At 57.1% G+C, this 11,381-nt stretch overlaps 1 protein-coding gene across 1 annotated transcript; it reads right to left on the reverse strand.

Moving 5' to 3' along the window:
* Positions 1 to 17: 17 nt before the first annotated feature.
* CLK3 (CDC like kinase 3) lies at positions 18 to 11,373 on the reverse strand. Its single transcript, XM_041418329.1, has 12 exons — positions 11,112 to 11,373; positions 8,314 to 8,521; positions 6,348 to 6,441; positions 6,018 to 6,084; positions 4,489 to 4,605; positions 3,650 to 3,816; positions 3,445 to 3,539; positions 2,020 to 2,149; positions 1,803 to 1,885; positions 1,388 to 1,467; positions 1,210 to 1,300; positions 18 to 458 (listed from the first exon to the last, which is right to left on the reverse strand). Exons 1-12 carry the CDS (start codon positions 11,258 to 11,260, stop codon positions 279 to 281), a joined length of 1,461 nt encoding a protein of 486 aa, XP_041274263.1. The 5' UTR covers positions 11,261 to 11,373; the 3' UTR covers positions 18 to 278.
* Positions 11,374 to 11,381: the final 8 nt, after the last annotated feature.

Consider the following 11,381-nt stretch of genomic DNA (forward strand, 5'->3'; position numbering starts at 1 on the left):
CCCGCCTACAAGGGAAGTATCAAACAATAAGAAACACTTTATTTTAACTTTACAACATATAAATAGACAAATCTGTGCTTTCCAACGGAGCTTTCCTTCCCCCTCTCCTCCCAGGGTCCTTGTGGCAGTGCCGCAGCCCCTGTGGACTCGGGGAGGGGAGTGGGGCTGAGCTGCAGAGGCCGGTGGGGTCCATCCCGAGAGATCCATACCAAGGAATCCGTGCTGGCTCCATCCTGCAGGATCCATCCTGAGGGATCCGTGCCGAGGGATCCCGGCCGTCATCTGCTCAGGTCTCGGCCGCGCCCGCAGAGCATGCGCTCCTCTGCCGAGAGCCCGGCAAAGAAGGGGTGCAGGAGGGCCTCGGAGAACGTGATCCGCCGCGAGGGGTCGAACTCCAGCATCCTCCTCATCAGGTCAAAGAGCTGAGCGTGCTCCAGAGAGTCCTGCAGCATGTATGTCTGAAAGGGACAGGGACACGGGCTCAGCCCCTGCCTGGCCAGGGCAGCCTGCCACCCCAAATGCAGCATCCCCAGGGCTCTTCCCATCCCAAATGCAGCATCCCCAGGGCTCTTCCCATCCCAAATGCAGCATCCCCAGGGCAGCCTCCCACCCCAAATGCAGCATCCCCAGGGCTCTTCCCATCCCAAATGCAGCATCCCCAGGGCTCTTCCCATCCCAAATGCAGCATCCCCAGGGCAGCCTCCCATCCCAAATGCAGCATCCCCCGGGCAGCCTCCCACCCCAAATACACCATCCCCCCAGGGCTCCTCCCTTCCCAAATGCCGCATCCCCAGAGCAGCCTCCCACCCCAAATGCCGCATCCCCAGGGCAGCCTCCCATCCCAAAATCATCATCCCCCAGGGCAGCCTCCCATCCCAAGTACAGCATCCCCCAGGGCAGCCTCCCATCCCAAAATCATCATCCCCCAGGGCAGCCTCCCATCCCAAGTACAGCATGCCCCAGGGCTGCTTCCCATCCCAAACACAGCATCCCCCACTGCCCAGATATCCAGAAGGACTCAGGAACCCTGGGCCTGGGCAACCTCCCACCCCAAACACAGCATTCCCCCCTGTCCCTAATCCCCATCCTGCCCTAGCCAGAGCAGCATCCCTGCAGATGGGAGCTGGGGCTCCCTACCAAGCAGTTACAGTGGGAATTGCAGCCCTGAGCCCCACGCCTGCCCCAGGGAGGGGAGGGAGCAGCACCCACCCGCAGGGGCTTGCAGTTCTCCTGGACGTATCTGCCGTCGGACGTGTTCTCATCCCACACCAGGTTGCCATTGTGGAAGTATTTCTGCTTCCTGCACGGGGAAGGTGGGGATCAGGCAGGATCTCTCCCTCCCATCCAGGTGCTGGTGCCTGGGCTGAGCTCAGCACCAGGCTCTTACCGAGTTTTGTGGACCATGTGAGAGGGGAGCGGCCCCAGGATTTTCTCCATCATGACAAGATGCTCGCGGTTCTCATGGGTCTGCAAAGGAGCACAGCAGGGGTGGGTTAGAGCTTGGGGACCTAATGACAAAAGGTTTGTCACCTCTGCAGGGACAGGGGAGAAAGGATTCCACCAGGTCCTGTCCAGCTTTTCACATTTTGCTTTTCCCTTTTTTCAGAGAATAGAAATAACCTAAACCCAGAAATGATCCAAATTCTGTCCTTCCAGCAAGGCACTCCTCAAACCAGCCCTTTTCCAGGCCTCATTTTCACACTCAGCTTCTCATTTTTAGTGCCTGATGTTTGTTTCCCTCCCCTTCACTTAATTCTGAGCCCTTTTGGACACAAAGGGATCTCAGGGAACAAGATTCTCACCTGGAAGAGTGTGAAGCCACGGTAATACTCAAACAGAATGCAGCCAGTGCTCCAGACATCACATGGCTGTGCCCAGCCCAGCTCTGCAAAGAAAACCAAATTAACTCCGTGCTCCCAACAACCCCCACCACATTCCTCCTTGGTGAAACCACGGGGATTCCACTCAGAGCTGGAAATGATCTGCTGGTTGTCCATCCCCGAAAGGTGCAGTTCTCACCCAGAATCACTTCTGGGGGCCGGTAGTGCCGGGTGGCCACGATGGTGGTGTGGTGCTCGTGGTCGAAGGTGGCGCTGCCGAAGTCGGCCACGCGGATGCTCGTGTTCCGGATGGACTTCTGCTCACAGCTCTGCAGGAAAAGCACAGGGCCAGCTGAGAGAGGAGCTCCAGGAGGGCTGGGAGTGCCTCCTCACAGGGATGGAGCTGTGGAGCTCCGAGGAGCCCCAGGAAGGCTGGTCTGCACCTCCTCACAGGGATGGAGCTCCAAGCTCTGAGGAACCCCAAAGTGATGCTCTGTGCCTCCTCACAGGGATGGAACTGTGGAGCTCCGAGGAGCCCCAGGAGCTGTGGTCTGCACCTCCTCACAGGGATGGAACTGTGGAGCTCCAGAGGCCCAGGAGCTGTGGTCTGCACCTCCTCACAGGAATGGAGCTGTGGAGCTCTGAGGAGCCCAGGAGTGCTGCTCTGCACCTCCGCAGAGGAATGGAGCTATGGAGCTCCCAGCTCTGAGGAGCCCCAGGAGCTCTGGTCTGCACCTCCTCAAAGGGGTGGAAGCTTCAAGCTCTGAGGAGCCCCAAGCTCTGAGAAGCCTCCAGAGTGCTGGTCTGCAGCTACTCACAGGAATGGAGCTCTGAGCGCTGAGGAGCCCAGGAGGGCTGGTCTGCACCCCCTCACAGGGATGGAGCTGTGGAGCTCCAAGCTCTGAGGAACCCCAGGAGCTCTGCTCTGCACCCCCTCACAGGAATGGAGCTGTGGAGCTCTGAGGAGCCCAGGAGTGCTGCTCTGCACCTCCGCAGAGGAATGGAGCTATGGAGCTCCCAGCTCTGAGGAGCCCCAGGAGCTCTGGTCTGCACCTCCTCAAAGGGGTGGAAGCTTCAAGCTCTGAGGAGCCCCAAGCTCTGAGAAGCCTCCAGAGTGCTGGTCTGCAGCTACTCACAGGAATGGAGCTCTGAGCGCTGAGGAGCCCAGGAGTGCTGCTCTGCACCTCCTCACAGGGATGGAGCTGTGGAGCTCCAAGCTCTGAGGAACCCCAGGAGCTCTGCTCTGCACCCCCTCACAGGGATGGAGCTGTGGCGCTCTGAGGAGCCCAGGAGGGCTGCTCTGCACCTCCTCACAGGGATGGAGCTGTGGAGCTCTAAGCTCTGAGGAGCCTCAGGAGTGGTGCTCTGCACCCCCTCACAGGCATGGAGCTGTGGAGCTCTGAGCTCTGGCCATCCCAGAGCAGCTTTATGGAAAATCCCTGAACACTCTGGGCAGCCTGAAGGCTTTTGGAAAGCACAGCAGGAAGAAGAGCTCTGCCTTCCAGTTTGTTCCCACTTCCCAGGCACTGAAGGCCTGGATAGAGCAGGGAAGATCCAATTTCTGCAGGGAGGGATAAAGGCAGCCTGTTCCTGTGCAGCCAGTGCTCCCTGGGACAGAACCCACCTTGTTCTCGTTGTACAGAGTGTCAAAATCCGAGTTGACAAACAGGATGTTTTCTGGCTTGAGGTCAGTGTGAGTCAGCTGGTTGTCGTGTAGAACTGCACGGAGAGAGGAGGGAAACACCTCTCTGAGCAGCAGAGAGGAGCAGGGGCGCTGCTGTGCCCAGCCCCGTGCCAGTGCCGCTGCCCAGCCCGCCGCGGTCACTCACATCTCAGGGCGTGGCACAGCTGGTAGGCCATGTGCCGGATCTGCGGCAGGGGGTAGGGCTGGAAGTTGTTCTCCTTCAGGAACTCGAAGGTGTTCTTGCCCAGGAGCTCAAAGGCAATGCACATGTGGCCGTGGAAGTTGAACCAGTCGGACATGAGGACGCACAGGCTGTGCAGGGACACAGAGGCAGGGCTTAACCACCTTCCAGGGATGCTCAGGACAGCTGACCTGGTGATCCTGACACTTCAGGAGGGGCTGGGGAGCAGGGCTCCGTGCCAGCACAGCACCCCAGGGGGATGCCTCCTGCTCTGCTCAGCTGTCACCATATTTTATGAAAAATCCCTTTGCCAGGATTTTTCCCCTGAGAAGCTGAGAAGCCTCAGAAAAGAAATGTAAAGAATTATTATCTGATTGCTTTGGAATGTGGTCTGGAGGTTGTTTACCAACAGGTGCATCCTTGATTGGCTCCATGTGAATTGTTTTGACTGAATCACCAATCCCAGTCCAGCTGTGTTGGACTCTCTGATCTGTCACAAGGTTTTATTATTCATTCCTTTCTAGCTTTGTGTGTATCTTTTCTGTATCATTTAGTATAGTTTTAGTATATCATTTTCTTTTAATATAATATCATCATATAATAAATCAGCCTTCTAAGAAATACGGAGTCAGATTCATCTCTTCCCTCGTCCTGGGACCCTCGCAAACAACACCCAGCCACCTTTGGAGAGAGCTCCCCATTTCCTGTGGGACAAGGCAGTAGAGGAATGGGGCCAGTTTCCCCTCACCCCATCCTCAGCCCCGTGTTGCTCTGTGTGCCAGGACGTGGCACTGGGAACTTACAACTTGTTCTCCTTGTCCTTCTCTTTGATTTTCTTCAGGACGTTGATTTCCAGCCTGGCAGCCTCTCGGTACTTCCCAACGTTCTTTATGATTTTCAGTGCCACCTGTGACTTGCCTCTGGCAGGGAGGAGACAGAAGGATGGAGTCAGAGACAGAACCTGTGTGCTCAGCCCACGGGGAGAGGCACATCCCACTCCTCCAGGCATTGTTTGTCCTAACAAAGCTCTGCCAGCTCTCCGTGCTGCCTGGGCAGTGGCTAATGGCAGTGAAAGGTCACTGCTGGCTGTCCCTCCCAAGGGACGCTCCTGACACAGCAGTGTCTCAGCTCTCTGTGACCCCAGGGCCACCTCCCCTGTCCAGCCAGCCCTGGGAGGCAGCAGAGCCCTGCAGCAAACTGACCCCAGGGCTCGGGGCCAGACACGGGGTCAGAAGGGCCCAGGGGTCAAATGTAACCACGGGGGAGGCTCAAGGGGACAATGGAGAGGTGCCCTGGCAGGTCAGGAGGTCACAGGGGCCACCCCTCAGCAGGAACTCACAGCACAACCTTCCGTGGTGGGGCTGGGGCTGGGAGGGTCAGGCTGGGTGTCAGGGAAAAGCTGGGATCAGGGAAAAGCTCTTCCCCAGAGGGTGCTGGCACTGCCCAGGCTCCCCAGGGAATGGGCACAGCCCCAAGGCTGCCAGAGCTCCAGGACAACGCTCTCAGGTGTGCACAGGGTGGGACTGCAGGGGTGTCATGCAGGGCCAGGAGCTGCACTGGCATCACTGGTGTGGGTCCCTTCCAGCTCAGGATATTCCACTATTCTATTCCTCTGTTGTGTACATATACACACACATATGTATGTATACCCTATATTCCTCTGTTCTAGTCTATTCTATTAAGAGTAGAATATTCTAGAATATTAGAAGATTCTATTATTCTAGAATAGAATAATATCCTAATATCCTGTTCTATTAATAGAATAAGATAGAATAGAATAGAAAATAGAATAGAATAGAATAGAATAGGAATAGTTCCAGTTGAAAAGGAACCTGTCTATTCTATTAAGAATAGAATATTCTAGAATATTAGAAGATTCTATTATTCTAGAATAGAATAATATCCTAATATCCTGTTCTATTAATAGAATAAGATAGAATAGAATAGAAAATAGAATAGAATAGAATAGAATAGAATAGAATAGAATAGAATAGAATAGAATAGAATAGGAATAGAATGCAAGGCTTCCCTTAACACACCAGCCTGTAAATTCTGGAGGGGGCTGAGGTTTGAGCCAGGCCCTTTCCCCTCGCTCTGAGGAGGGCAGTGACACGTGGAAGGTGACAACCTCAGTCCCAGGGAGCCCAGGTGGCACTGGCACACCTGGAGATGCTCCAGGGACAGCTGCATGGAAAGGAGCCCTCCTGGTGTGGTCCATGCACTCCACCACTTTTCCCTTGTAGGTCCCTTCCAGCTCAGGATATTCCTCTATTCTATTCTATTCTATTCTATTCTATTCTATTCTATTCTATTCTATGGGAAAGGAGCCCACCTGGCGTGGTCCACGCACTCCACCACTTTCCCAAAAGTGCCTTCACCGAGGCTGCCCACGATTTCATCTAGGAGAGAGAACAGGAGCGGGTGTGAGTCCGGGGGGCCGGGGCAGAGCTGGGCTCCTGCCACTTCACACCAACAAAACCTCAGAGCAAACAGAGCAACCGTCTCTCAGCGCTACACTCTTCACAACTCGAGCGTCTACGCTCTGCCTCAGGCAGTTACCGGTCAGCAAATCAACCGCCAGAGACCCCTCCAGCAGAGGATGGGAGATCTGGGCGACCCCGGGGGTAAAAGAGAGGTAAAGTTTTACGAAAGGTGGCTGTACATCGCTCTTGAAGCCAATCGCCGATCCTGCACACCAGGTGACCTTCCTTGTCATCTTCCACGCTCCTGCTGCGCTTACTGCTCTGTTGGCTTCTCTGCACTCACCGCCCCCCGGGACACCGTCAGAGCGGGCATTCAAAGGTTGCAGAGACGACGGGGCCGCCGGTGGGTGGATTTTCCAGATGCCAGCATTTCATAAGGCACACGGCATATATAACGATAGGGATATTGCAAGGGACACGTCAAGACACAAAACTAACTTCAAAACAGAAAAGTCATCAACAGCTACAGGTACGGCAAGGAAACTTGGCTCATTGGGCGGGGAAACGCCCCCCCTCTTGCAGGGTGGGAAGCTGCAGGAGGAATCCTCTGCTCCCCACGGAGGATGCTGCCACAGCCACGCGAGGAGGAGCCCTTGGCCGGCAGAATGTCACCTCCGGGCCGGCAAGCGCTCGGTTTGGACAGGCTGCCCAGCAGAAGCTGCAGTAGCAGGGTTTTTTCCCCCTGTGTGCATGCTGCTCTTTGTGCCTTGGGAAATGCAGCCCCAGCTGCCCAGAGCTGTGTCCTGCCCTGGCTGGGAACCAGCCCTTCCCCTCCTGAAGGGAAACTCTGTTCCACGCCGATCCTAAATCCGTGTGCCCCGCTGGCTGCTCGCAGACCCGCTGGGGCACGTCGGCCTTTTTGAAACTGGGAGAGCTTTAGGAACAGGAGAGCTAAATCAATCCCCAGGGAACACTTCAGGCAAGGTCTGAGGTGACGTTCACACCCTGCTACTGACAAGCTTCTACTGGAAAACCAGCCCAAGGTTCCTGCAAGGACCCGAGGTCCACAAAGCGAGCTGTCCTAATTCCTCACCTTGTTCTAGTCTGTCTTCAAAATAGTTACAATCCCTGTTACAGTCCCTGCAGCCAAAGGAATCCAGGGAAGCCTTGACATTTCCATGCCTGAGCTTCTAGCAGGCTTCTCTCCTGTGCCACTCGCCCGCCCCCCAGCAGGTCCAAAATAATGAGCTAAGATCAAAACTCCCCAAAAAAATCAGAGGAGAAGGTGGGAGGAGAGCTGGGACAGCTGCGAGGTGTCGGGGGGCTGAGCTCCTGCCAGCCCAGACCTGCACGGCGTCACCACCACACACCCCCTGCTCTTCCAGCACGGCCCTGGCTCCCTCAACACCCGAATTCCACAGTGGTCTGGAGAGGAATCAAAAGGAGGAGCTCAGAAGTTCCCAGCCCTGCAGATTATCCAGCTGCCGGGATCAGAGCCCATCCCTCAGCTGCGGTTACATTTCAGGTGGGAGGGGAGTGCTCCTGCTCACAGGAGGGAAGAGCTGAAGCGCTCGGTCTGACACCTCTCAGCACTTCCAGGGCATGCCTGGGACCAGCCCCCACCCAGCTGCAGACATTCCCAGTTAATCCCGGGAAGGAATGCTGCTTTAAAGGGTGAAGCGTGCAAGAAGCTGAAATCCAAGCGGGAACGGGGAAAGAGGACACACGTGTACCCTCGGAAGGTGGGGCTCTCCCTGAGACCTGACAGGGCATAAAAACAGCTCTGGAGAGCCAGGCTGACCAATCCCACCTGGAAGGGGATCCAGGCACGAAGCCAAACCGAGGAGTGCCGCAGCAAACCCCCCCAGAAGCAGCAGAAGCGAATCCCTGGCCAGGGACAGAGCAGAGCCGCAGGGATCCCCGGAGCAGGGCTGGCCCCGGGCCGAGGCTCTCCCTCACAGCACCACGCCAGTGCCCCTGGGAGCTCTCCCTGATCCCGGCCCTAAAGAACACGGCTCAGCTCCCTCACGGATTAAGGCCACGGGCAAAACCCCGCAGCGAGGAACGCTCCGCGCCGAGCGCGACACAGATGGGGGGACTCGACAAGGAGCACAGCAACGGGGTGCGAGGTACTCACCCAGAGCGCCCGGAGCTGGAAGGAGGCAAGAAGAGTTAAAGGCCGAGCTCGCCGCGGGTGCTACTCACCGAGGAGGCGCTGCTACAAGACCTGCTCCTGCGCCGGCGGCAGCGCTGCTCGTAGCGCCGGGGCCGCTGCTGCTCCCGGCCGCGGGAACGCCGCCAGGGCCGCGGCCGCGCCGGGCAGCAATCCTCGGGGAAGGACGGGCTGCGCTCCTCCAGCCTGCAGGCATCGCTGTCCCGCCGGCAGCGCCGCTGGTAAGGCATCCTCTCATGGCTGCGGCACAGAAACAGCGCCCTTAAAGCCCGGCAGCGCCCATCGGGGAGTGCTGGAACTGTCCCGTGGAGCCACGTTTCTCTTCAGAGAGAAAAGCAAGGCACAACTTCCCAAGGGTATTCTGGGATTCATGTTCTCTGAACCTCAGAGAAAGGAAAAACAATTCTTATCTCATTCACCGCTCCTGTGTTTGTGCAAAAGTAGAATACAATATAAAGACTGTTTACCCGAAGTAACAGTGTTTTATTTCCCTGGCCTGTGTGTGTCACAGAGACTGTCAGTAACAGTCACTGATGCTGGGCAAGTGAAGAGCAGTTCAGTACTTAGCAAACTCCGTGTAAATGTGTAATATAATACAGTATCATAAAGTGATTAATTAGCCTTCTAATAAAATAAAATCCTCCTTGCCACAGGGATAACCTTATTCCCACAGTCCTGCTGAGGCTGAGTCATGGGATGGCAGTGTCAGGACTCTGGAACCCCGAGGGATGCCCCAACAGTCCCACCCTGCCTTCTGGGCAGCCTGTTCAGGTCATTCTCTGGAGAAAAGCAGCTTTTCCTAACGTCCACCCCAAATCCCCTGACACAGCTCCCTGCTGCCCCTCAGGGTCCTGTCACTGGTCACCACAGGGAAATCCTCCTGCTCCCACTCCCGGTGCCAGGAGCTTCAAATCCTTCTGCACCTCAAACTCTGACCACTGAGGAGAAGTTCTGGAGAGAAAACAGCGAGGAATTCCCACATTTTAAGGCGTTGGGGGAAAACCACCCTCTGAGAGAGAGCTCCAGCTGGGCTGCCTGCCTTGCTGTGGCCACCCAACCCTGGCAGTGCCCCAGGCCAGGCTGGACAGGGCTTGGAGCACCCTGGGGCAGTGGAAGGTGTCCCTGCCATGGCAGGGGGTGCCACTGGATGGGCTTTAAGGTCCCTTCCAACCCCTCAACGCTCCAAATTCCACATCACCTGAGCCACCTGTGCCACCACACACAGGCGTTTGTCACCATTCCCCTGCCTCAGGGAGGTGCCTCATTAGCTCTGAGCCTAACAAGGAGCAGCAGCAGGGCTCCGGTTGTCACCCCAGCGGGGACAGGAGGTCCCAGGGCACCAAGCCCTCAGTTGCACACACAGAGCAGCTCCACTGATCGTCAGCAAAAGCCAGAAGGAAAATCTGTCCCCAAGTCCCTGCCCCTCGAGCAACAACCTCCCAGGACACACTGGCCACACTCTGCCTCAGGAGGGGCCAGCAGAGCTCAGAGCAGGCTCAGTTGTGCAGGCACCGGCACACAGGTGGCACGCACGAGGTTTTGGGGACATTGTGGGCACACACCAGGGACGAGAGCAGCTCTCCCTGCTTCTGCCCCCAAAACACGAGTGCCTTCCCCACCAGATTTCACTGGAGGCTTGCTTCACACCCCACTGAGAAAGGAGCTGTGTTCTAGGTAGAAGATGATGCAGTTTGAAATAAAAGCAGAGCTCTGGCTCCCCGGTGATAACCCCGGGCACGCTCCGGGCCAGGTCGGTGCCGTCACCCAGCAACAGCTTCACCAGCCAAGACCTTCAGCCTGGAAATGGGAATTTCTGCTGTTTGCACCTCCCTGCCCTGTCAACAACCAGCTCTGCTGCTGGCAGCCTAATGGGGCACTTGGGGGGGCGTCCCAGAGTGGGTCAAAATTCCAGACTGTGCCAGGGCAGCCTGGATTATCCAAACACAAGCCCACAGCTCTGTCCAGCACTGGCCCAGACACTCCTCGCTGTGCTCTGGGGGGACACAGGAAGCACAAATAATGATCTGAAGGACTCAGGTCTCCTCAAAGAGGCTGAGACTGAAGGGGCAAGGCTGTTTTCACCCAGTTAAAGCCTGCTTCCATCCAAATCTGTTCCAAATTACCCATCAGATGGAAACAAAAAAAAGGAAAAAAGTGCGCCAGCTCTATTTCACAATCCACCTCCTTCAAGTAAACAAAAGCCAGGCTGGGGAGAGAAATTAATCTGGAGAGCATTTCAGGTATTTAAAGATGAGCTCAGCTCTGGCCTGGCTGCACCTGCCCAGTCCAACCAGTGGAGCCACAGCAGCACCAGCAGCACCAGCCCAGTGCGGCTCCGGCCGCTGCTGCAGAACCTTCCCCTCATCAGAGGCCTCGTTCCGCTTCCAGCCCCTAACTGTCCCTGTGGAAATGCTGGCAAAGAGAGGATCAAAGGTAAAATCCCCAAGCAAAGCAGGAGAGATGGGTTAGCGCTCGGATCCTTCAGCTGGGATCCTTTCTGAGGCGAGGGAGGAGCCCGGTCGCTTTAAATCTGGTTTTAATCCTGTCAGAGAGAAGCGGGCTGTCAGGAAAGCCTTTAATGCCTCTGCAGCAGGGAAACGTGATTCCAGGGCAGGCTGGTGATTCCAGGGCAGGCTGGTGATTCCAGGGCAGGCTGCTGCCTCCTCACCACCCCAGCCGTGCCTTGGGGAAGAACTTCAGCGCGGCAGGGAAAGCACACACACACACACAAACGCACACAGTGAACCCTTCCCTTCCACCCCCGGGCTTTAGGGCTTTAAACCAGCAGCGGGAGCCGGGCTCAGCACGGGCTCTGGGGCAGCGCTCTCACCTCCTGGAGCGCGATCTGCGGGCGAGGTCCCTGCGGGGCGGGTACCGCAGCCTGCCCTCGTACTCCCTGCTCCGCGACCGCCGCCGTTTCCAGCGGTGCCCCAGCTCTCCGTCCTGCTCCGGGGAGCGCAGCCTCCTGCAGTGATGCATCTGCGGGACACGGGCACGGCGCTCAGGGCGCTGGCCCGAGCCCCGGGAGCCGGCCGGGCCGGGCCCGGCGGGGCTGGCGCTGCCGGAGCGCGGTGCCCGCGGTGCCGGCGGGGGGGGGGGC

This window comes from Onychostruthus taczanowskii, unplaced genomic scaffold, assembly GCF_017590055.1.
Source record: "Onychostruthus taczanowskii isolate IOZ18803 unplaced genomic scaffold, ASM1759005v1 scaffold6, whole genome shotgun sequence".
NCBI classification, from domain to species: Eukaryota; Metazoa; Chordata; class Aves; order Passeriformes; family Passeridae; genus Onychostruthus; species Onychostruthus taczanowskii.

What these genes read in the sequence shown, in the direction of transcription:
- CLK3 (XM_041418329.1), bottom strand. Translation starts at nt 11,260, where the DNA reads ATGCATCACTGCAGGAGGCTGCGCTCCCCGGAGCAGGACGGAGAGCTG. An exon ending in AAGGACAAGGAGAACAAGTT is followed by an intron (nt 3,817 to 4,488) that starts GTAAGTTCCCAG and finishes GTCCCTGCACAG; the next exon opens with CCTGTGCGTCCTCATGTCCG. An exon ending in GCCCCCAGAAGTGATTCTGG is followed by an intron (nt 1,886 to 2,019) that starts GTGAGAACTGCA and finishes TTTTCTTTGCAG; the next exon opens with AGCTGGGCTGGGCACAGCCA.